At 49.2% G+C, this 23632-nt stretch overlaps 10 protein-coding genes across 10 annotated transcripts; 6 read left to right on the top strand and 4 right to left on the bottom strand.

The window, feature by feature from the left end:
• Positions 1-1408: 1408 nt before the first annotated feature.
• On the bottom strand, positions 1409-2827 carry TRVA0_017S00892 (uncharacterized protein; the record flags this gene model as incomplete). The annotated part of the gene is made up of 1 exon (XM_076684605.1): positions 1409-2827. The coding sequence occupies one exon, from the start codon at positions 2825-2827 to the stop codon at positions 1409-1411; it is 1419 nt and encodes a 472-aa protein (XP_076541115.1).
• A 1570-nt stretch (positions 2828-4397) lies between these two features.
• On the top strand, positions 4398-7205 carry CWH43 (Cwh43p; the record flags this gene model as incomplete). Its single annotated transcript, XM_076684604.1, has 1 exon — positions 4398-7205. One exon carries the CDS (start codon positions 4398-4400, stop codon positions 7203-7205), a length of 2808 nt encoding a protein of 935 aa, XP_076541114.1.
• A 3395-nt stretch (positions 7206-10600) lies between these two features.
• ECM14 (putative metallocarboxypeptidase) lies at positions 10601-11917 on the top strand (the record flags this gene model as incomplete). The annotated part of the gene is made up of 1 exon (XM_076684603.1): positions 10601-11917. One exon carries the CDS (start codon positions 10601-10603, stop codon positions 11915-11917), a length of 1317 nt encoding a protein of 438 aa, XP_076541113.1.
• Positions 11918-13185: 1268 nt separating this feature from the next.
• Positions 13186-14067, top strand: TRVA0_017S00826 (HPP family protein; the record flags this gene model as incomplete). Its single annotated transcript, XM_076684602.1, has 1 exon — positions 13186-14067. The coding sequence occupies one exon, from the start codon at positions 13186-13188 to the stop codon at positions 14065-14067; it is 882 nt and encodes a 293-aa protein (XP_076541112.1).
• A 1346-nt stretch (positions 14068-15413) lies between these two features.
• TRVA0_017S00804 (HPP family protein) lies at positions 15414-16337 on the top strand (the record flags this gene model as incomplete). Its single annotated transcript, XM_076684601.1, has 1 exon — positions 15414-16337. The coding sequence occupies one exon, from the start codon at positions 15414-15416 to the stop codon at positions 16335-16337; it is 924 nt and encodes a 307-aa protein (XP_076541111.1).
• Positions 16338-16703: 366 nt separating this feature from the next.
• Positions 16704-17642, bottom strand: TRVA0_017S00782 (uncharacterized protein; the record flags this gene model as incomplete). Its single annotated transcript, XM_076684600.1, has 1 exon — positions 16704-17642. One exon carries the CDS (start codon positions 17640-17642, stop codon positions 16704-16706), a length of 939 nt encoding a protein of 312 aa, XP_076541110.1.
• A 1447-nt stretch (positions 17643-19089) lies between these two features.
• On the top strand, positions 19090-19433 carry TRVA0_017S00760 (uncharacterized protein; the record flags this gene model as incomplete). Its single annotated transcript, XM_076684599.1, has 2 exons — positions 19090-19253; positions 19310-19433. The coding sequence occupies 2 exons, from the start codon at positions 19090-19092 to the stop codon at positions 19431-19433; spliced, it is 288 nt and encodes a 95-aa protein (XP_076541109.1).
• A 189-nt stretch (positions 19434-19622) lies between these two features.
• GIM3 (tubulin-binding prefolding complex subunit GIM3) lies at positions 19623-20066 on the bottom strand (the record flags this gene model as incomplete). Its single annotated transcript, XM_076684598.1, has 2 exons — positions 19623-20006; positions 20058-20066. The coding sequence occupies 2 exons, from the start codon at positions 20064-20066 to the stop codon at positions 19623-19625; spliced, it is 393 nt and encodes a 130-aa protein (XP_076541108.1).
• A 216-nt stretch (positions 20067-20282) lies between these two features.
• TRVA0_017S00716 (tRNA lysidine(34) synthetase) lies at positions 20283-21752 on the top strand (the record flags this gene model as incomplete). The annotated part of the gene is made up of 1 exon (XM_076684597.1): positions 20283-21752. One exon carries the CDS (start codon positions 20283-20285, stop codon positions 21750-21752), a length of 1470 nt encoding a protein of 489 aa, XP_076541107.1.
• A 34-nt stretch (positions 21753-21786) lies between these two features.
• On the bottom strand, positions 21787-22779 carry AAR2 (U5 snRNP complex subunit AAR2; the record flags this gene model as incomplete). Its single annotated transcript, XM_076684596.1, has 1 exon — positions 21787-22779. One exon carries the CDS (start codon positions 22777-22779, stop codon positions 21787-21789), a length of 993 nt encoding a protein of 330 aa, XP_076541106.1.
• Positions 22780-23632: the final 853 nt, after the last annotated feature.

Raw genomic sequence — 23632 nt, 5'->3', positions numbered from 1 at the left:
TCATCCTCTTCATCAATTTCATCCTCTTCATCAATTTCATGCATTTCATAACTTTCATCATTTTCAGAATATCTAATGAGGGATAGCCCAGTGATCATCATATCCTCGATGTCAATAAAAGCTTCATTTCCTTTGAGCTGGCACATTGCCAATCCCACCGTAATCTGGACATTGGGTTTCCATTTGTCCAACATTCTCTGGAAGGCCAGAAACCTGTCATTACGAGGCCCCGGAACATAATTCACCTTGACCTTTTGCACTAGTCTAAACAATGCAGCGATAATTTCAAATGCATGCTCATCCTCTCCTTTCGATGCCTCGCCGAGGTTGTCATAGTAAATAAAAAGTTCCCTCGTACCAATTGCAGGTGAGCATTCGAACTTCCAGTAGGATTCTAGCTCCCTCAATCGCCAGTATGGTAGAACTATAAATGTGTCCTGGAAGTCGTATTGGACCTCCAATGTCTCCCGATCGAAATCGTCAAGCACGAGTTTGCTAAATCTATGTCTTTTGTGGTAAGGTACAATAGCTACCTTTTTCCAGATGAGTGTCTGGCATAGACCGTTCCATTGCCATGACACTAGTCTCATTTTGCACCATTCTTTAAAGCTGAAATGGCTTAGCACCTGAATAGCGATCTCGCATGGGAGCCGCTCCATAAAATCCAAGCCCTTTTCCATAGTTCGCATAAACGGTGAGACTAGTGCTCCAGAGGTACGAGATATATATTCTAATTCTGTAATATAACCTAATAAGATTATTGCAACTGAGAGTGATAAGCTGTTTAGCTTCCTTTTGCTACTTGAATCGCAGAGAGACTGGAAGTTAAAAGTAAGCACTATCAATACAAAAAAATAGGGACTGTGTCCTACGCTAACTTTCTTCATCACTCCTAAGTGATATAATGCCCAACTAACATGATGGCGGAGGAATCTTAAGGAGGCGGTATGCTTTACTGCTTTACAAGCTTTTTCACTTCGCGGACTCGGAACGTAGCGTATGAGGGAATTTTTGCTAGGTAGTTGCTCCTGTATCCCACTTCCCGAAGGTTTTGCTGCTGACAATGGGCTTGCTCTGGAGGTAACTTAGAGAGTACCAAACAAAGAGTAATACAGCTGCTAGGCCTCAACAAGACGCAAATAGATTATGAAACTACAGCTGCTAACCTAAAAGCAGGTTCACTTCCAATTGCTTGCGCCTATAGCGGGTTTCTAAGAGGGAGAAGGGGCTTACAAGCTAGTGCGGCTTTCTCCCCTATATGTATGTATTTTCTGGCATATTTTCTGGTGTACCGAGATACAAGTAGACTAAAAAAACTCGCCTGCAGTAAGGAGAAGATACGTCTTGAGTTTAACGAAAACACATACAATATTTGTGGTTTTATCAGTTTTTATTATTTCGCTCTATCCTACGTTTTCGAACGGATCCGTCTCTTTGGGGCGGGCCGCTTTCTAGCTAAAGGAACGTCCACAACGTATGTTACCGGTAGCTCATTTTCTTCCTCTTCCTCTTCCTCCCTCCTATGTGGGCGAATCCATGCCGATAGTCTTTCCATCCAATCTAAGACATGATCTGAATACAATTGGATAAATGACAGCCTCGAGCTTCCGCGAAGAAATGACTCAATCAGTTGTGACGTAAATCGTAACTTGAAGTAGAATCTCCACGTTTCGGGTAGGTCGAAGTCTTCAATCCTTAGACGCTCTAATGCTGGGAAATTTGCATGAAAATACAAGTATTCGGACAATTCCTCACCGAATGCATGAATGGATATCTGCAAGTACTTCAATGTAAGTCCAATTGCGGCCAGCTGTCTGAAATCGTATGTGCTGCCCGGCATAACAGAGTCGCACTCTATCGTGAGCAGTTCCATGGTGTCTGCAACGGCACGGACGGCTGGAATCAGGTAACCAGACACATCCTGGCCGCCATAATGGAATACCTTGAGCATTCTGGCCTGCGAAAGGTCCAAGTGGGCCGTGACTGAAGTCGTAAGATCCAGGGCTCGGTTATTAAGTAGACGCCGTTCGGTAATGCGGAGATGTTCCACACGACTGGGCACTATTAAACTTCCTCCTGTGGCTGTATAATTGCCCCCAGCATTGACAATGTGGAGGTATTTAACGGAATTCGGTATCCATGGTGGTTGGAAGATTTGTCTGTTAACATAGACAGTTAAGCTTTGGATTTCTCCAGCAAAAAACGGCAAATCAGGCAGATCGATGGGAATTGTACCATTTTCTCGTGATAACGGTAGTCGAAGCTGTGGGGCAGTCCCAAGCGGCCCCATGGTAATTATCAAATTTTGGAGCTGCATATGATCAATATTGATGAGATCAGCGCCTTCTCTGGGGGTTTGCAATGTTAAGTCCAAAGTAAATTTCGCTATTGCTCTCCATGCATTCAACATTCTCTGGAAGGCTTCAAACCATTCGTCGTTGGAACTCGATGTGTAGACTATCTGGGCATGTCCTACTCTCGGAAACAATTCAGCCATATTGTCGAATGCATCTACCTCACTCCCCCTCGGTAGATTCTCGAAATATAGTCTTATTTCCGAGACCATTATGCGACGGTCTCTGTTTTGCAAGCTGGCGATCGGCCTTCTGAAGTGATCATAGTCCAAAACCATAAATGCCTCCGGACTTAATGTAGCTCGGCATGTGCGTTCGTCATAGCTCCAACATATCAGGCTTGCTATATGCGGCCGTGGGACTTCTCGAGTAAAAACTACTCTCTTCCAGATTAATCGTAAGCAAGTCTCATTCCACCATTTTGATACCAGCCTAAGATTTAGCCATTCCGAGCTCAAATAGGATAGAATCATGTTGAAGAGCTCGGCTGGCAACTGGCCAAGCTTGTCCGACGTCAAGATCATTCAGGATAGGCTACTACTACTGTGAAGTTCTGTGAAGTAAGGAATAGAAATAGAATACTTTTATAAACAATGCTTTAAGTACATTCGCAAAGCTTAAAGCAAATCCGCTACAAATTAATACGCTAAACGTACTCTTTTGCCTGTATTGACAGGAGAGTTGGCCGCGAATAACTCCTACTCTCAGTTAGAAATGTTGAACTATAATCCTACACTATTACTAGATCGCTTAGCGATAACTGCATGGAAGGATCATTGAATTGAGAGCCGTGGAACTGCAGCTTTCGCTAACTTTTTTTTATAATGTTAGGTAAATACCGTAGATAATACCAGTAATACCGTATACCGTAACAATAATAATCTATTTGCGTCTTGTTGTGGCCTTGGGCCAGAGACATAACTGAATACATATAATCTTTCAAAATATAACAAAATCATTCCATATCAATTGGGTCCCTTTGGTGTACCGCGTTTGCGTCGTGAGGATTGCTTATCCCCTGAGGGTCCGGGAAACAATTCTCCTACCCGTAGGAGATTAAAAACCGGACACTCTTCAACTCTGGGATTGACGGTGTGCACTAGCGGGTTAGTCTGCTCTTGCGCGACGGCCCTCTTGGAGAAATTGGGCCAGTCCTTCGGGTCCTTCTTTCGTGCCGAGAAGTGTCGGCAGATCAAATGTGTCGCTTACATCTTGAAGGAGGGGCCCTTGTGCCTCGTATAGGGGGCATTGGCGAGAATGAAGTGTCTCCAAATGGACTCACTCACAACGATTTGGGCCCCTTCCACGCGGAACCGGCGAAACCAATCGCCGATTAGAGCGTGTCCCGAACGAAATTGAACCAGCAAATAGATAATAAGCCAAAGACTAGATCGATCATAGATCGTTTCTTTTCTGTTATGTAAACCAACCCAATAGGAAATCTATGGGACCTATGCTCATACAGAGGGCTCAAATTGACCTCCGAAAGCAAAGACTCCAAATTTGAGATAGTCAATAAGTGGCAGAATTACATGCTGATCTCGCTTGTTAGCGAAACTTCAATAATGACAACAATACCCAGTCGGTATTTGGTCTCAGTAGTATTTGCTTGATAACATGCTCTTCTTTAATAGGGATACAACTTTTTTGATAACACTCCTTCATTTAATGCAACCTTCAATAAAATTGCAAACATAATGGCCGGTCTTCTCCTGCTTTGATCGAAGTGGTAGCGACCTTGACCCTTCTCGAAGGCTAGGAAGATCAAATTCAGTCTGCTACAGAACCATAACTACTATCTCGCCAGAGAATGCCATACTAGCTACATAGCACCTAAAAATCTGGGCCGACCGCGTATTATTTCACCCCTTTCCCTACAAATGGAAGTGTAATTCCCGTCGTACTCGACAAGTGACGTTTACACCGTTAACCCAGATCTTGTTCAGCCGTGCGGCCCATCTGACACGAGCCTCGATCATCCTCGGCTGACACCCCCTTATTTTTCACGACACGCTTCGACTTCACCACCAAAAGAGTTTCGCCATGAAGCCCAAATCGTCTTCTCGGGGGCTGATAACCCTGAACGCGAAGATCATAAGTTATGCGCACACCTTATTCGCGTCGTGCGCCTTCCTGGGCGCGCTTATTGTCGGCGTGTGGCTGCACTACGAAAAGATTGTCGAGAACGAACACTACGGATACCCCGACGAGTGGTTCCCATCCGTCTCGGCCACAATTGGCGACCGGTACCCGGAGCGGTCGGTATTCCAGGTGTTCATTGCCATTACCTCCGGTCCGCGGTTTGCACTGGTGTTCCTGACGTACCTGCTGACTGACCGGCCCGGGTCGATTTCGTCCAAGATCCTGCTTGTGTCCGGCCTGCTGAGGACTTTGACGTGTGGCGGATGGACCTACATCACGTCCACAGACGACCACGATTGGCATGATATCTTTATGATCTCGTACATGGTGCTGACGATCCCGTGGACGACTCTGCGGATCTCCCTCGACCGACCGGGCAAGGCGTACTTCTACCGGAGGGTGTTTGCGACACTTTTCTTCGTTTCGCTCATCCCGCTCATCTATTTCTTCATCCAGCACAAGGTGCACCGGGTTGCCGGCGCATACACGCATTATTCGTTCTTTGAGTGGGCGCTCATTGTGTTTGACGTGTCCTTTGACGCGGTGACGGCCATTGACTTCTCGGCCATTGAGATTCAGCTTCACGACACTCAGGGGATCGCGCTGTTTGTTTCGTCCCAGGCCGCCCAGGCTTCCCAGGAGGAGAAGCCGCGAAAGCACCTTGGGTTCAGCTGGTTCGAGTTTGTCGTTGCAATTCTTAACGGATACACCTTCTGGACCGTGTTGACCGCTCTGCCTCTGCTTATCTGGTACTTCCCGCTGTGGCACATGGGCATCTCCGGCTACGAGGCGTTTTTGCTGACGATCGTGGCCCCAGTGCTTCTGCTGGTACCGTTTGTGCGAAACATGTTCGCTTACTTCCACCGACTGCCTCTGCTCCTCACGACCGTCGGCATTGCCTCCTTCTGGGCCAAGAAGCCAGAGGTACGGCTGGAATTGGTGGGTCTTGCTGCAGGCTTTGCGGCTATCAGCCTGGCTATCAACTTCTGGGGCATCTCCAACAAGCCTTACGGTGGTACCCACCGGGGCACTGCCTTCTCTCTGGGGTTGATTCTGTCGGCTATCTCCAAGTTTGCGTGCTATACGAACAACCCGGCGTGGCCCATCATGCACGACGCTAACGGTGGCTGGAACCGAACTGGTCTGGCCATTGCTGTTGTCGCGGCCCTCCTCTCGACGCGGCTCCAGTACTCGAACCAGTCCACGGCGGTTGCATCTAAGAAGGAGTCTTCCCTTGGTGCGGCCATGGGCGTTGGTGGCCTCCTGTTTGCTCTCCACACTCTGCTAAGCGACTCTTCGACCATTACGCTGTGGGTGTGGGACGGCTACCCAGTCACTGGTCCGCTTCCAGTGCCTCACGGTGCTCTTACTATTGGTGCAATGCTCCTAGGTGCCTACCTTGGCGTTGTTAAGCGGGGTGTTACTGGTAACTGGTCTGCCTACATTGTGTCAAACATCGGTGCCATTCTGCTCTACAGCTTCCATGGTTGGGTCGGCTACATTGGTGGTCTTATCCTTGCTGTCTACTTGGTGTCTATTGTTCCAGTCATCCTCGAGTCTGCTGGCCGACACAACCCAGGCAAGACTTTCGGTCTCGGATTCTTCTTCCTCGTGCTTATCTACCTAGCCCATGTGTGGATTGTCGCCTACGCTTTCGTCCCCGGCGGACCATACCTGCGAGAGCGAACCGACCTTGTGCTCGCTGCCCAGCAGGTGCTCATTGGCGGTGGTATTTACGCCCACAACAAGATCCGAATGCCATCGCTGTCGACTTCATCTATTTCTCTCGTGCGAAAGCTGCGATCTCAGGTCATTCTGGCCACTACCGTTCTCCTCGCTCTGACCTGTGCCATTGGGTTCAAGCGGTTCCACCGACCAGACCCCCAGCCATACCACCCTGAGGACAAGGTTATGACCGCTGGTATCTGGACTGTGCACTTTGGTCTTGATAACGATATGTGGGCGAGCGAGACTCGAATGCGGGACGTTATCCACGAACTTGAGATCGATGTTATTGGATTCCTCGAGTCCGATACCCAGCGAGCCATTATGGGCCACCGTGACATTACGCAGCAGATTGCCGAGGAATTGGGATACTACGCTGATTTCGGCCCTGGTCCGAACAAGCACACCTGGGGTGCAGCCCTGTTGTCCAAGTTCCCCATCCTCAAGTCGACGCACCACCTGTTGCCGTCGCCGGTTGGCGAGCTTGCTCCGGCTATCCACGCTACTTTGGACGTTTACGGCAAGGAAATTGACGTCGTTGTGTTCCACAGTGGTCAGGAGGAGGACAAGGAGGACCGAAGGCTGCAATCTTTGGGTGTCGCTGACATTATGGCCAGCTCCTCTAACCCATTGGTGCTGCTCTCGTACCTTGTCACCAAGCCGCTGCAGGGCAACTACAACACGTACGTTTCGGAGCACTCGCGAATGCATGACATTGACTCTACGGACTGGGACCGATGGTGTGAGTACATTCTCTACCGAGACGTCAAGCGAACAGGCTATGCTCGAGTGTCGCGGTCTACCATTACTGATACCGAGATCCAGGTCGGCAAGTTTGCCATTGGCGACGATACGCCGTCGACGGAGACTCGAATTGACGAGTCGCAGGTGGCCCCTGGCTTGCGGTTCCCTGCGATGTTCCGAGGCGATGGTGTCCGGGGCCATCGATACCACGTCTTTGACGAGCCGCGATACTTTGCGTAATCTTAATTTATTGTACCTGTATACCAAAAATACTGAGTATATATGGGCCCCGAAATACACAAGCCAAATGATTTACGAGGCCCAAAACACATAACATTATGTATAGCAAATGAACTTAATATACATGCATTACATTGGCCAGTGAAATTCAGAATACGTGCGATATATGGTACTCCAATGATTTATGAATGCCAAATACATCATAGCATGCTCGAATGATTTGTGAACGTTGAGATGCAATTGTCAAAAGTGCTTTACCTAAAGCTACTCCAGCAAAAAGAGTAGGTTCTAGCGATATAAAGGGTAATATTAAAAGAAGCAATACAATGATACATGGTAATAAAAATAGTGAATGATGTCGTAATACTCGTCAACCGGTATATAAATCTTCCTGCTATTTTTCCTCTCTTTCTTCCGGCCCGGCGTTATCTGGCTTCTAATCTGAAGAGGTCCCTGGAGCGCGACTTAGACACCATTCAGCAAACCGCTTTACTCCATTAGGATCATTCGTGGGGTCTCTCAAATAACGTCGCCTGAACTCTTCCGGCGTTATGATGTGGCCGCCGTCAGTTATTCCAATCAGCTCTCCTCTCTCAAACATAAAGCTGATCCTGTCATCCTCCTCATTCTCCATGGTATTTTCATCTCCATTATTTAAATTTAAAAGATTGAAATCTGGAGAGTCTTCCATATTCGTAATCAGAATGAATTGTTGTGGAGGAGGTAATAGGAGTGGATGTTGTGCTCTTAAATACTTTAACCCTCTTTTGTCACATAATAGTAAAATCGGATAGTCAGTGCACAGAATTGCATTGATTTAGTTTTGATCTTCTAGCCGAGTGGTGTGCTACCATATGCCGGTAGATAATCAAAATAAAATCATAATGCCGCTGAGGGAGCGGAAAAGCACGAGTGTACTTAACACATCTAGTCCTGCTACGGTACGTTACGCTACATCCGTTCAGTCCGCGTCCTCGCTACGAGTCTCAAAGGCCGCCCCTCCAAGAGGTGACATGTTTGACCAGCCGGTGCTTCTCCAATCCTCGCAGCCAAATGTACAATGGATATGAAAGATTATACTTTACGCAATATAAGGGGAGTTTTTCTGGCCTCCCAAAGATGCTACAGTAATGGACTATTATTTATAATATACGGTACAGATTCCTGAGTGCTGTGAGGTGCAATTGGCAGATGTGACCTAAAGCTAGTCCACCAAAGAGAGTACTATCTAATGATATAAAGAATAATATTAAATGAAGCAATACAAGTATATGGCAATATATATAGCGAAGGATATTGTAATGGTCGTCAATCGGTGCATGATCTTCGCAACTCCCTGCTACTTTTCCTCTTTTTCCGCTCCAGCTTTATCTGGCTTTTCATAAGCGGGCCCCCTTGGAAAGAGAGCTAGAGCCAATTCTGCAAACTGCGTGAACCCCGTACCATGCTTATTTGTGTCCAAGTAACGACGCCTGAGCTCTTCAGGGCTTAGGGCTTGGCCATGGTCAGTTATTTCAATCAGCTCTCCCCTCTCCATTACAAATGTGATCCCGATATCATTACCCTGATTCTCCCCGGTGTTCTGATCTTTGTTACCTGAAGACATGTTGGTTAGCCTCGTTCCCGTATTCGTACTTAGAAATGAATTGTGGAGGAGAAGCTGATGGTGAATTTTGTGCTCTTATATAGTTGGCTAATCCTCATTTGGCTCTGCTCCTTATTTGGAAAACGGGCACTAATCGCACGGAGTACTGGTCACATAATGGTAAAATCGGGTAGCCAATGCACGGGAGTCTAATGCACGGGAGTCCCTATTGAACTTGAGTTCGATGCCATAGCTGGGTGAGTGCTTAACTAATCAAGATGTCACACTGCCGAATCTGGGCCCTGCCATATTACTGTACTGGTAGTCAATGTGCTCTTATGCCCTATCTTTGCAATGGATAAGCGAAGCAATACAAGTATATGGCAATACAAATAGCGAAGGATGTGAAGATGCAATTAAGAAGATTTACTGTCTTTTGTGGATGCACCCAAGAAGATTTACTGTAGTATGATAAATCAAGGGCGAATCTCGTTTTGTCAACCTAAGATTAAGCTTTGAGATATTTTTACGTACGTTTTTCAACTCGCAGGATCAACCCGTAATAAGAATTGATTACCAGATAAAATTTCTTCCAAACGTTGATAAATCAGCCAATTTAAGTGACAGCGATATAAGTGCGGTACCGGGTAATTCTTCTTAATTATTTGTGAGGATCAGATCAATACGGTCTGCTTGAAACACAACCTTTCACCGTTGGCCATAGCTTCTCTATATGTAACTCTACGCAGGCTATATATATAGAATATATTCAACAAGTGCGATTAAACCAGCAGTTGTTCTACTATTAATTCTACCTAGATATATTAGGCTAGTGAGGACCATCTACTTAGATAGCTAAGCTTGATGCAGATTCGTGATTCACCTCCAGAAACTAGTGTAGCCCCACAATTCATAATGTTAGCCATCGTTAATGGAGCTTAATCCTACCGTAGTAGCACCTCCGACACCACTTATATTATTACATTGAACTTATTTCTCGTTCGCCTCAAACCAGCCAGATCAATATTACCTGGTGCACCTAGTAAAGTTCAATATACGATTTATAGCTACAGCCTTATCGACATACGCAGTTTCATGCACCTCGAAACCCACTGTTCCATGCATAATCGCATCAACTAAACGTTCCCCTCTTCCCTTCCCCCCCTGAACTATTCTTATCTATTCAACTCACATCATTCTACACAAGTAATCTCCTCCAATTATTCACTGCCCACGCCCACTAACCACAATGTTCTGGTCGTCCTCCAAAACGGCCTTGAGTGATAACCCGAGACCCTGAGCCTCTTGGGTACGACAGGGGGTGTTTACCCTCTCCACGGGGACCCCAACCACCACAAAACCAACCAGCCATACTAATCATGAACTAACCGCGAACCCCAAAAATTAACTGAAAACCCCCTAAAAAAATCAACAATCTACAAAAAATTATTGAGCAATTAAAAGGAAAAAATGCTATGCTGCTGTAATAAATTTAGTGGTAACGGGGGTGTCGGATGAGGGTGTGGAGGCGGTTGATGACGCAAGGCCGCGCGCGTCCCCGTTGTGTGTGAGGATCCAAAGGGAAAATTTTATTAGGGAGGCTGGGATGTCAACCTGCGTGCCTGCGACTTCAGCTGAGCAGATGCGCACTGGAGCGGACAAGAGTGAACGGATCTCAATTTCAGGAGTTTGCGCTACTTATAAAGGGGACTGGGCACACATTGCATCTCATCCCTGAGATTTGAATTTCACGCTAGGCTTTTTGAGTTCCCAAAAGGGCCTAGACAAGCAAAGAAAGAGGCTAGGGCAAATGAATCTGGTCAGGATTGGCTTGGTTCTGGCGGTCCTGGTAGGACTGGTGGCGTGTACGCCGTCAGTCGACTTCAACACCTACCCGTTCTCGCGGACCGCTTCGGCCCCCCAGGCAGTAGCCCCGTCGAGCCTCTCGGCTTCAGCCAGTGCGCCGGGCGCAGCAAGCGCTCAGGCTGCCGGAGCGCCAGAGGCGACGGCTGCGGGCGGGTTTTGGCGGTTCTGGCGCGACGAACCACCCATGCGCACACCTCCACTGGCGCTGTTGCGACAGCTGGGGCAATTATTCATGTCGTCAGAGACAGCAGGGCAGCAGTCCCTTTACGCTGTCGACCTGGCACAGTACGAGCAGGAGGCCGTCTTCCGGTACAATTGGACGACTCCTCGTGAGCGGGCGGCCTTCACGGCGGCCGCCGAGACGCTGCTGCTCGACGTGTGGCACCAGGACGACGAGTACGCCGAGGTGCGGCTCAACGTGCGGCGCGTTAATGACCTGGCGCGATTGCTGCCCAAATCGGTGCGCAAGAGCCGCCAGGTGCTTGTCGACGACCTCCAGCGAGCGCTGGTCGTCTCGGCGCCCATGCCGGGCCGGCGACGCGCCTTCTTCGACGAATTCCGCGACCTGGACGAGATATACGCATGGCTCGCCGAGCGAGACGCTCCAACAACGCTGCTGGGGTACTCGTTTGAAGGGCTCGAGATGCGCGGCGTCGAAGTCGGCTCCGGCGACCAGCTTATTGTGGTCACGGGCGGCATGCAGGGGCGAGACTGGATCTCCGTGAGCTCGGTGCTTTACGCCATTGAGCACTTTACGCCTCCCCAAGGATTCCGCGTGCTTTTTGTTCCGGTCGTTAACCCTGATGGATATGTCTACACCTGGTCGACGGACCGTCTGTGGAAGAAGAACCGCGAGGAGACGTCAGTCATGATGTGCTCCGGCGTCGACATCCTAGCCTCGCTGGGTGGCTCCGTCGGGAGCGACACGCCGTGCAGCGAAATGTACTCCGAGGAGTCGATTGAGGGCGAGATCATCCGCTCGACGGTGGTTAATAACCGCGGGGTGTTGTTTGACGTGGGCGCCTATGGACAGAAGCTGCTCCTCAACGAGAGTCTGAGCGCTCAGTCCGAGGGTCTCGAGAAACAGATCCGCGACTCCACCGGCGTCGACTACAAAGTCAGCCTGCTGCACGATGCGCCAGACTCCATCGCCAACCAGATTCGGCTGCGCCAGATCGAGTACGGCTACCTGGTACACAAGCGCCACATCCCTACTATGGGCGAGGAATTGGTCAACATCCTCTCCAGCATCATTGCATAAAAAACGACTATACGAATATATGATTTTCATGCCATCACCCCATCATTTCTTGGGGGGCCAGCCCCCCAAACCCCCTGTAGCTCCGCTCCGCGGAGGTTATTTATCTACATCATCTCTGAAATCAATTGATCGTTAATAGCCCCGCAGTGTATGATTTCATTATAAGTAATCATCACCTCACCCCTTGGGGGGTCAGCCCCCCAAACCCCCCGTAGCTCCGCTTCGCGGAGGTTATTCAATCATTCGCTAGGCCTATACACACTTGGGGATACAGCCTCTCAACCCCCCTGTGGCTCCACTTCGCGGAGGTCATCCCTCTGACTCATATCTTGAGATCAATTGATCAGTAATAGCCTGTGGAACACCTGGGGGCCGGCCCCCAGACCCCTGTGGCTCCACTTCGCGGAGATAGCCTAAAGGTGCATTACGTAGAAGCCTGGGCCCCTGCATTCGTCATCTAGCCTTCTGAACAGCAACTTAGAGATTACGAATGCCAAACCACAGCAGTCCAAAATGCGAATCTAACGGTAGTTAATCACTCCTTTTTTGTTACATGCTCCAACTCGAGTAAATTTCTTTAGTGTTACTGCTCTCCTAGGAGGCCACCCCTTCGCGGAGGGCACTGTAACTAGCCGTTTGTAACACTGTTGGGAGCTGAAGCTAGAAATTTTGTTACGTTGTTACTGTAGACCTCCCCTTCTCCACTGAAGGCAGCTAAATGCAATATCGCCAAACCAGATCAGAGCTCAATGGAGTAGGACCAATTGTGGCCACTAGAATACTACGTTAGCATATAATCCTCCGCGAAGCGGAGCTACGGGTGCTCGAGAGCGGGCCCTCGAATGCATTGAGACGAGCCCAACTCATTAATTGTCGCGACGAAGAGAACCGTACTTGGCTTTCTCTTGACAAATCATGAGACAGAGCTCCTAGCGGCCTTTTCCAGATCTAAACTTGCATAGCAAAGATACTACGCCTGAACCTACGTGACAAACCGTATGATTAACGGCGCGAAAGAAATAACCTGTTTACATATAATCGATTACGGCAACTGTCACTCGTTTTGGGAAACCGCTGGTACTGTGGGACGATTTTTTTGACTCATATTACATAATTGTAGGTGATGGCCGCAGGGTAGCGAGGAGAAAAAGTTTCAAAAGCCGCACGCTCATTCGGCGCACCGGGACCTTTAGTACGTATAAGTGGAGATGCTCCCTTGAATTCAAAAACGAAAAACGAAGAAACCACGGATTTAAGGATTTTAAGGGATGTTCCTGCAGTTCGACGTGGATCAATACCTGAACCCCATAGTCCCCCGGCCAAGATACGAGCGGTGGCCACGATGGCTGTCGCATTTCGCCGGGTACAGGCCGGACGGGGTTAAGACGCTGGACGACGTGAGGCTGAACTTCTGGATTGTCGTTTCGACCTTTGCGGGCATGGTGTCGCTGCTGTGCACGTTCAACTATTCAAGCCTTTTCCAGCGACACCACGTGCCCGCGCTCGTGCCCAGTTGGGCGGCATCGGCCATTCTCATGTTTAACGCCGTGGAGAGTCCGTTAGCCCAGCCGCGGAACGTCTTCTTCGGCACTTTCCTGGCCTCGCTGCTCGGGATATGCCTCACAAAGCTGTGGATGACGAACCCAGCAAACGAGGAGTACCTGTGGCTGTGTGGGGCGCTCTCGGTTGCGCTCTCCAGCGCCATGATGAGGCTGCTCAAGATCGTGCACCCGCCTGCGGGAGCGGCCGCTTTTGTTGCATCAATTAGCCCAGTAAAAGAGCTCGGGTGGTACTACCTGCCTGTCCAGCTGCTCTCGATTGTCATTTTCACTGGCGTCGCCGTTATTTTCAACAACGCTGAGCGGCGATACCCACAGTACTGGTGGACGCCTGTAGATCTGCGCTCAAAGAACGAAACGGAGACAATTGTAGAGGAGGTGAAGGACCTGGAGAGGGACACCCAAGAGGAATTGGACCATATCTCGATTCGCATTGACCATATCCACATCCCGGACACTATCAGCGTCACGGAGGACGAGCTGCGTGTACTGGAGACTCTGCAATTGAAGCTAGGTGGGCCGCCATTGAGGCCGAGCATATCGCATCTATCGCACCATCCGTCGCACTACAGCCATAGACACAGCCGCTAGCTTTTCTGCATCGACATAGACAACCAATTTTTAATTTTTAATTTTTTGCATAAGTCTACTTCCGATTATCTTCGGGAATATCATTAAGAGTTCTCGGCACAGCTAGGACGAGTAACCATCAGATTATTCAGAATGGTATCTGAATCATTACATTCAACCTTTTGATAATATATAGATGCTAAACTTTAGCAAATCTGCAGCAGAATAACCCCACAAACCCTGCATAGCTCCACTCCGCCGAGGATATTCATCTAAATCATCGTTGAGATCAATTGATCGTTAATAGTCTCGTAATGTATGATTTCATGAGATGCATCACCTCAGCCCATCATTTCTTGGGGGGCCAGCCCCCCAGACCCCCCGTGGCTCCGCTTCGCGGAGGATATTCGTCTCAACCATCGTTGAGATTACTTGATCATAATAATAGTGAACCTTGGAGGCAACCACCAGACCCCGTGGCTCCGCTTCGCGGAGATGCCCTCTCTTTATTACCTAAAGATACATTAGAAGCCCTCTGTATGCATCTAATCTTTCTAACAGCAACAGAGAATACTAAACTTTGACAGTCCAAAGTGCGATCCTCAACTATATTAGATTTCTCCACTTGTCTGAGTGTTTTCCTGAGACTCCCCCTTCTCGGTGGGCGCTGTAGCGAGTCGTTTGTTACGCCTTTGGGAGTTGTTACCAGAATTTGTTACGTTGTTATTGTAGGCCTCCCAATCTCCACTAAAGGCAGCTAAATACCAACCCAGCTCAGTCAGAGCTCAATGAATGGCGTAGGTCAATAGTGGCCAATTTTGGAAGGAGATACTACACTATTTAGTTAGTCCTCCGCGAAGCGGAGCTACGGAGCTCAAGGAAAGGAACTCGTGTACCTTTAAATCGTCTCGCTTGACGTTGCGCTCAAACTCGTTGCGAACCCCTCATTTGGTACCCCAGACAAATCATGAAACACTAACGTTATTAGTCTTGGCTTTTTCCAGGTACGAAGCCTCCACTTAGATGGCAAACCGTAACTCGAGATAACGCCTCAACTTATATGACGAATCGAAAAACTCGAGACTACAACTGAGAATACGAAAGAAATATCTCGAGGACTAATGGACTCGATTAGAAGAGAGAAACTCATGATTAGGAAAGCTGTCATTGTTTAGGGAAACTGTTAGTATCGGTTGTGACGATATTTGACTCAGATCATGTGATGGGAGACGGTGAGCCGCACGTCATCAAGCAAAAAAGTTTGTAAAAGCCGCACGTCCAATCCGGGGCACCGAGACCCTTATAAGTAGAGATTGCGCCCTTGAATCCACGAAACGAAGAAACCCCGGATATATGCAATCTAAGCGATGTTTTTGCAGCTGGACGTGGATGAATACCTGAACCGCTTCATCCCACAGCCGAGATACGAGCGGTGGCCTCGGTGGCTGTCACGGTTCGCTGGGTACAGGCCGGACGGAGACAAGACGCTGGACGACGTGAGGCTGAACTTCTGGGTTGTTATCGCGACCTTTGCGGGCATGGTGTCGGTGTTATGCACATTCCATTTTTCGAGCCTTTTCCAACGACACCTCGTGCCCGATCTCGTACCCAGTTGGGGTGCGTCGGCCATTCTATTGTACAATGCGATAGAGAGTCCGTTAGCCCAGCCGCGGAACGTCTTCTTTGGCACTTTTATGTCCTCTCTGATCGGGGTATGCCTCACAAAGTTGTGGATGACGAACCCGGCAAACGAGCAGTTTCTGTGGTTGTGCGGGGCGCTCTCGGTTGCATTGTCCAGCGCTGTGATGAGGCTGCTTAAGATTGTGCACCCGCCTGCGGGAGCGGCCGCTTTTATTGCATCAATAAGCCCAGTAAAAGAGCTCGGGTGGTACTATTTGCCTGTCCAGCTGCTCTCGTCGGTCATTTTTATTGGCGTAGCCATTATTTTCAACAACATTGAGCGGCGATACCCGCAGTACTGGTGGACGCCTATAGATCTGGGCAAAAATAACGAGGAGGAGTCAATTAAAGAGGAGATGGCGGACCTGGAGAGGGACACCCGGGAGGAATTCGACCATATCTCGATTCGCATTGACCATATCCACATCCCGGACACTATCATCATCACCGAAGAAGAGCTGCGTGTACTGGAGACACTACAGTTGAAGCTGGGTGGACCGGCATTGAGACGGAGCATGTCGCATCTTTCACGCTACCCGACTCAGCTTTCACGCCAGCCGTCTCATATTTCGCGCCATCCATCCCGCTACAGTCACAGAAACAGCCACTGACTTTTTTGTATCGACATTGACAAGTAATTTTTAATTTTCTCTGCATAAATCTCCAGTGCCCAACCCTTTGAAGATGATTAATGGTTCTCCAGTCTACTCACTTAATCGTCAGCCTTTAGATCAATTGTTATAGAGAGCACCTGGGGGCCAGCCCCCAGACCCCCGAGGTTCCGCTTCGCGGAGATACCCCAAGACCTCCGCGAAGCGGAGCTCCAGGGGGTCTGGGGGACTGGTCCCCCAGTGTGCTCACTCAACCGTCAACTTTTAGATCAATTGATAGATCACCTGGGGGCCAGCCCCCAGACCCCCGTGGCTCCGCTTCGCGGAGGGAATTGACCGATGGAACCATATATTAAATTATCTAAATCAATACCGCGAAGGAGCGGGCGGGTAGGACGACTCTGGCACTGAGTTTCGCTTCGTCCCCGGCGGCGAGGCGCCGCCAGAGCTGTAATAGCTGGAAATGGGCGGTGTACTCGTGGGCCGCGTGATCTGAGCCACTGGAGGCATGCCATAGCGATGGTGGTGGTACGGATATGAAGCCAATGGCTGCATGAACCTACTCTGCGAAGGCGGTGGAGGCGGGGGAGGAGGAAGAGTCGTAGTATGTGGCGGTGGTGGTGGTGGAGGGGCTTGTTGCTGGTGATGGTAGTAGTAATCCTGGTGGGGGTGATGATGATGGTGATGGTGGTATTGCGACTCGTATCGCAGGGAGTGCACCTCTTGTTCCAGAGTGAGAATGTACTCTACAGCCTTCTTGAGGATCATAGCCTTGGAGTCCTGAGTTCCGCGGCAGAAAGGTACCGTGTTCTTAAGAAGCTGGAACCCTCCGTTAATGTTCTCTCTACGTCGCTGTTCCGACAAAATGTGAGCGTGGCGCCTCGACGAAGAAGAGCTCGACGAGATGGTCGTCGGAGCTAGCAATGCAATTCGCGTCTCGAGAAGGTTAGCGTTAGGCGAAACGCTGTGCGACCGCTTGACTGGCGGTTCGTCCTCCTCGCCATTACTGTCCTCTTCGCGCGATCGCTTGTTTGAGCTGGTAGAGGCGGTAGGCTGGTACTCAGACTGTTGGTTCGAGTATTCAGAGGGTTTGTTGTAGATCGACTCTGGAGATGGTTCAGGCGAAGGGAGCGACCGGGGGCGCGAGTTCTCGGCAGATCGTGAGGGCGAAGTTGGCGTCGGAGGCTCTGTAGTTGAGTATGGCGATGTAGCCTGGGTTTGGCCCGAGGAGGGTTTCAGAGGAGTTGCCGATTGGCGAAGATGATCCGGCTCCTTTTTGATGTCGACGATATCTTTCAAGTCCATTTTTTTTTCAATGTTGATCTTATTGAAATGGCAGGTCAATTGCGGTCAATTGGTTCAGTAAAACGAGTGATCTGATCTAGTGTCCGATTTTCAGGGGGTGAAATTTCACGGTCGACAATAATAATAAACGACGAATAATAAACGAGGGTATATGGAGGTGGCTCAATTAGAAATTAGAAATTAAGAGGAATTAACAAATAAAATAAAATAAATAAAATAAATAAAAAAAAAGAATAAGAGGTTTTTGAAAGGAAAAGAATATTCTAAAGTACCAAGGCAAGAAAATATAAAGGAGTGACTAAAGTTGAGTATAAAAGAAACGACTTCCTTCAGGAGAATAAATAAATATGTATAATGAGCGTACGAGTTTAAAACCTCTAATTGACCACCTTCGGTTTTCCCAAGTTTAAGGGGGTACCATGGCTTTTTATAAAATTTTTCCCTTACAGTGCCATGCATCGCGTCGCTACTGCGTGTATCTATAATTACGACGCGCCGCAAAAGCAAACCCGTCCCGCACACATGTGTCCACCGACACACGTACATTGCCAGCTGTCCAAAAATAACCACATCACGATATTTGATTCTCGATGAGTTCGGGTCACATCTTAGAAAATGGCTTAAATGGTCGTCTTCCGGTTCCAGTAACATCGGCGGGCCCCCCATTAGTTTTAGCTCCGAGTCTAATTGCTCCCCGATCCGGCTAGGCGATTGCCCCGTTTGGGGGCTTTTTCAGGGGGAAACCCACCGCCCAAAACAGTGTGCAGCGTGCATGTGAGGCTCCCAGTTCTGGGCATGTGGGTGGCGTGAAAGAGCACACACACTTACGTAGCACACTCAAGCACAGGCAGACAGGCCCATCTCTTTTCAAAAGGGAGCGTCGAGGAGCGTCGAGCCGTGGGCAGAGAGTAGCTGCCTGGGGCTCACTGAGGGGAAATCTCTGGCGATCGCGGGAGGGCGCAAGGAACAATGCAAAGTTCGCACATGCACAGTGTCCAAGTGTCCATGCTGCGTTGCAGAGGGAACCCGCCAAAGCCTGTCAAATCATTGGGCGGAATATACACACCTTGAAACATGCACGCTGGTACGTACCCGACAGGGATCAAGGTGGGTGTTCCCCCCTGATGATTGGGGTACAGTACATGTGAGGAAAGCCTACTCTTACTTGGCACGTTCTTCTACAGTATACATGTAGTCTGCAGTCTTTATTAAGAGATCCATAGCTTTTTTTAATTACAGTTACACTACCCTCATCACTGCACTACTATATCCAGTCAATCTCGCAGCGTCGTATGACGGTGATTTCATTGGGCGTGGTTTGGGAGGAACCGCGCGCGCGGGGCTGCCGCAGGAAGTCGCCGACGCACATATCATGGGGTGGGATAGTCCATCTCGACAGATAACGTTTCCATACATAAATATAATGAGAGTAGGCAAGTTGGTTTCAATGGCGGTCGTGGCGGCCTCCGTGGCAGCAGCCGCAGACCTGGGCAAGTACATTGTCGTTTTTGAAAAGGGCCCCGCTACTCCCGAGAATATCGTAGAGGTCGTCAAGGCCAAACTGGTGGCGTTGGGCGCTTCCATTGGTTACGAATACCACACTGTGCTAAAGTATGTACAATCACCGTAGGAAGAGAGTGGGAGAGAGTGGGGCTAACAGAGTGTAGGGGGTTCGCTTTGACCATTCCCAAAGACGTAATGGTCAAGTTCCAGAAGGAAGACGAGGCCTCGGTGCAGAGCAAGGAATTCCCGTTCTTCATTGAGGAGGATAAAGAGGTAACCACTAACTAGCCAATTGGGCTAGACTTTTTTGATAAGCATACGTTTCTTGTTCTCAGTCGATCTTTATTTATTTTATTTATTCAATTGATTAGCATTTTCCGGTTATCCACTTCAATTCTTGTAATTCATTGCTCAAAAGTGAAGGGACACTGGGGGGACCAGTCCCCCAGACCCCCTGGGGCTCCGCTTCGCGGAGGGTTAGTTTCGTTCGAGGTTAATTGCGTTGCCGAACTTGGCGTACAACTCCTTTTTCAACTGCGTCATGCGCGACTCGACCGTCTCGACCTTCGTCTCAAGATCAGTCACCAGCTTGTTGACCTTGGCGCTTTCCTGCTCAAGCCGCTCAATGACCTCCGGCTGCAGAAGAAACACAAAAGCATCCCCAATCTTGTACTGAACAGATTCTTCTTCATCCACAAGCTCCATCTCCATCATAACGTCCTCAATGTACTCCTTCTCGTCCCGGAACTTCTTCAGCTCGTCCTCGTAGTCGTCTAACCGCGAGTTGAGCTTGGAAAACTCATTGATCCGTTGCTGATCGGCCCAAACAACGTCCACTTCGTTCTTCTGGCCCTCTGGAAGCTACCCATAATTAGCCTACACCCTTATACAATACCCATCAAACAAACCTACAATTTCCATTATTCTGTGTTCGGTGGTGGTTGTCGACGTGTGTTGATCCCTTTTGGTGATGTCTGAAATTTTCATCTTTCACCTCGACTCCCAATAGTACCGCTAATCATATTAGGCCGGGCCATGGCCATATCGCAGAAAGCCTATAATCAAGCCTTGCGTGGCCTGCTGGGGCTGTGGCCGCCCAGAAAGCTGGGCCTCGCGGTCAGTGGTGGGGTCGACTCAATGGCGCTAGCCTATCTCACTAAGCAGTTCGCCGATATGTACAACGTCGATCTTCTGGCCATCACCGTAGACCACCAGGCGCGATCCGGAAGCGCAGACGAGGCCCGGAAAGTACAGAATTCCCTGCGGCAGCTAGATATCCCCTCTGTAGTTACTCAAATCAAATGGCAGGACGTAAGCGATAAGGCAAAGGCGTTCGAGCTCAACGCACGGCTACTGCGAGCCAAACAGCTCTACAAGGTGTGCAACGAGCACTCAATCGCACACCTGCTGCTGGCCCACAACGCAGACGACCAACAGGAGACCTTCATCCAGCGGCTCATTAGTGGATCAACGACACGCGGGCTGGCCGGAATTGATGCCGCCAACTACGCGCCGATCCTGGACCCTCCTGGCTCGGTGCGACTCAAGTATATCAGACCACTGCTGGGGTTCACCAAGCGCGAGATCACGGCTACATGCTGCCGCCACAACGTGCCATGGGTCGAAGACGAGACAAACTTTCAACCGACCTTCACAATGCGCAACGCGATCCGGCACTTGCTGTCAGACAGATCACAGCTGCCACAGGCACTTTCCGAAAAGCGCATTGCTGCGACAATGCATAAGCTCCAGCAAGACAAACAGCAGCTCGAAGAGACTGCCGAAAGAATGATCCGGCTCATGGAGGCCCAGAACAAAGTCTCAATCGACCCGCGCACCGGAACGGCCCACCTGAAGTTCGACAATTGGCTCAATCTGAGCACCTCGCTCAAGACAACGATTGTCTCCAAGGCGACCGAGCGAATTGCCCCTTTCTACGCCCACGGGTACTACTTCTCGTATATACGCAAGGTTCTGCAACAATTTAGCAACGGCGGCCGTCACACCGAAACATTCTTTCGTGCCAATTTGGAGTTTAAATTGCAACACGACCAAGACACGACAAACGTGTTCATCATGAGGAATTTCCCCACTAACTATCGGTCCGTGTATCAAACCTTCTTCCTCACAAGTGAGTGGTCCCCTTGGAAGCTGTTTGACAGCCGGTTCTGGATCAGAATGAGGAAAGCGCCGGCCACACCCACCACCGCCGCAGACCAGTACGTTCCAGAGCAGCTCACGGTTAAGCTTAACCGGCTTGGCGAGCGGAAAAAGTTTATCGAGCTCGAACGCCAGCGGCAGCAGGAGCTCCGGAAACAGCATCTGTCTCTCAACGACCCGCTTCCTCCGGCCCAGTCGTACTACCCGTCCTCCATTATCCTCCGAACTCTGCCATGTGTCAGCGACCCATACGCCAGGTGCTCACTCGGCTATCCAACCCTGGGGCCACTGAACATTCCAGGCGTCGAGATTGAATGCAAGCTTAAATCCGGGTATCCAGTTGCAGAAGCCAACCATGACGCTATCATCAAGCAAATCTCTGCCGAATTGACGGCAAAGGAGATCGCCAAAGCCAATAAAAAGCAAGAACGAGTCAGCAAATTCTAGTCTCTTGTTTACTACTGTAAATGGATGAAGCGGATCACACGTTTAACACGTTTAGCGATGGATCATGCTCAAATAGTTCATCCCCTTCCTCGTCAATGTCGGGATCAATCGTGACACCAACAGTCTCCAGCGCGCTTGTCAAGGTTGATGGGATCCCTGCCCCAAACGCAACAAAGTTGCTAAACGCCTTTGAGAGCCGCTGGATTTCCAATAATGACTCGAAATACTCCTCAGGACACGCTTTGAGCTGGTTTTCCAGAATCTCAAAGAAAAGGCTGTAGTTTTGGCGATTTTCGCCTGGGTAATCGTCACAGCCCAACAGAAGCTCTATTATAGTGATCCATTGCTGCCCTGCAGAGTAATTTGCAAGTAGCAAAACAAGCAGGAACGCCAATTGAAGCTCGCCCATTAGCGAATCGAAAGACTGGCGCTTGAGCACAACGTGGGTCAGATACCACGACTTGTCAATCGAATGCTTTGTGACCTCCGCCGGCGACGTATGGCTCGGCCACGTGTGCTTGAGGTCGACCTCCGTGAAGGTGAACTCAGGCTCTTTTTGTGAGTCGCTAATTGCCTGTCCTTTCTGCTCGAGAATGTCCTCCAGCTGTTTATTTTCTTTCCGAGAGGATGTAGCGGTATCAACCATACCCGGCGGCAGGATCCTTGCTAACACAGATCGCGTGATATAGTCAGTTAGGTCCATCCACTTGTTCGCATCACTTTCGGGGTAGTTCAGCATGTACATAGCCTCGCGCTCGTCTATAGAAGTGCCGTTTTCATCTAATTGCATTGCCTCACTAGAGGCGTCCCATTTTAGTCTAATTGTTTCATTCAGTGCTGCAACGAAGAAGTACGCTGATCGCAAGTTCTGAGCGTCTCTTCCCCAGTGCACGACATGTACGCCGCCCTCCACTTCGTTTGGAGGCACGTTCTTGATCCCGCGAAACTGCGGCGTTGTATTGAAATAGTGGGTGTCGATCCCGACTAGCCACCCATCAGGCACTACAATTGACACAGTAGTACTCATGAGATGCAAGAAGCCGTCAATTTTGCTACAGCGTTCGTATTTACAGCCTTCGAAGATCAGTAGCGGTATATCGTACCCTGCTGCTTTTTTCTTGGGATATCAATTTCGACTCATCTAACCATTTTTATTTCATTGGAATATAGGGTTGTATATGTACGTACGTATGCGTACGCGTTCGGTTGGAAGAGTTTTCAGCCTTGAATTATGAGTGGACTGCGTTGATGGCATCATGAATTATCTTATATGCCAATGATGGTTTTAGTGACGGGCCAAATCAGGCGTTACATGTGAATAATCCATATTTTTCAGGGGTAGTCAGGCAGGTGTCTCATTTCGACGCACTGGTAGATCAGATGAATACCTACTAACGGTAGGCACTAGATTTTCTACTTAAATGCATGTTAAATATCGTTGAAAGTGATTACATGAGGCCCAAAGTCTTATGAATGACAAAAGAACAGCGTTCCTAAATTGGAGTCGAACAGCCCATGACAATCGACGAAGGCGAACAACTTTTACGAGCAATTGGAGAAGATCACTTCATGGGACATGCCAGCCCAGTTAGGCACTCTCATTATTTCGCCTAACAGTTTGTGGTAAAAATTAAAGGGCTTTCACATTTCTCCGCGAAGCAGAGCTATGGGAGCTCGAGGGCTGGCCCTCGAATTGAGACAAGGCCACCAATATCCTTGACTGTCTAGTCCGGACGAACCTAAGCGGTATCAAACTAAATACCATTCAATTGTAATATACCCTCTGAGCTGAGATGAATCATAAGGCAAGATTCCTGTGGTTTCGAAAGCTGTAAGTATATCGGACATTACGACTCTGTATGGCAGCCCGCCGTAACGGC

The sequence above is a fragment of the Trichomonascus vanleenenianus genome (assembly GCF_965637985.1).
Source record: "Trichomonascus vanleenenianus strain CLIB 3782 genome assembly, contig: TRVA0_017S, whole genome shotgun sequence".
NCBI classification, from domain to species: domain Eukaryota; kingdom Fungi; phylum Ascomycota; class Dipodascomycetes; order Dipodascales; family Trichomonascaceae; genus Blastobotrys; species Blastobotrys vanleenenianus.
This window is presented reverse-complemented; position numbering and strand designations above follow the sequence as displayed.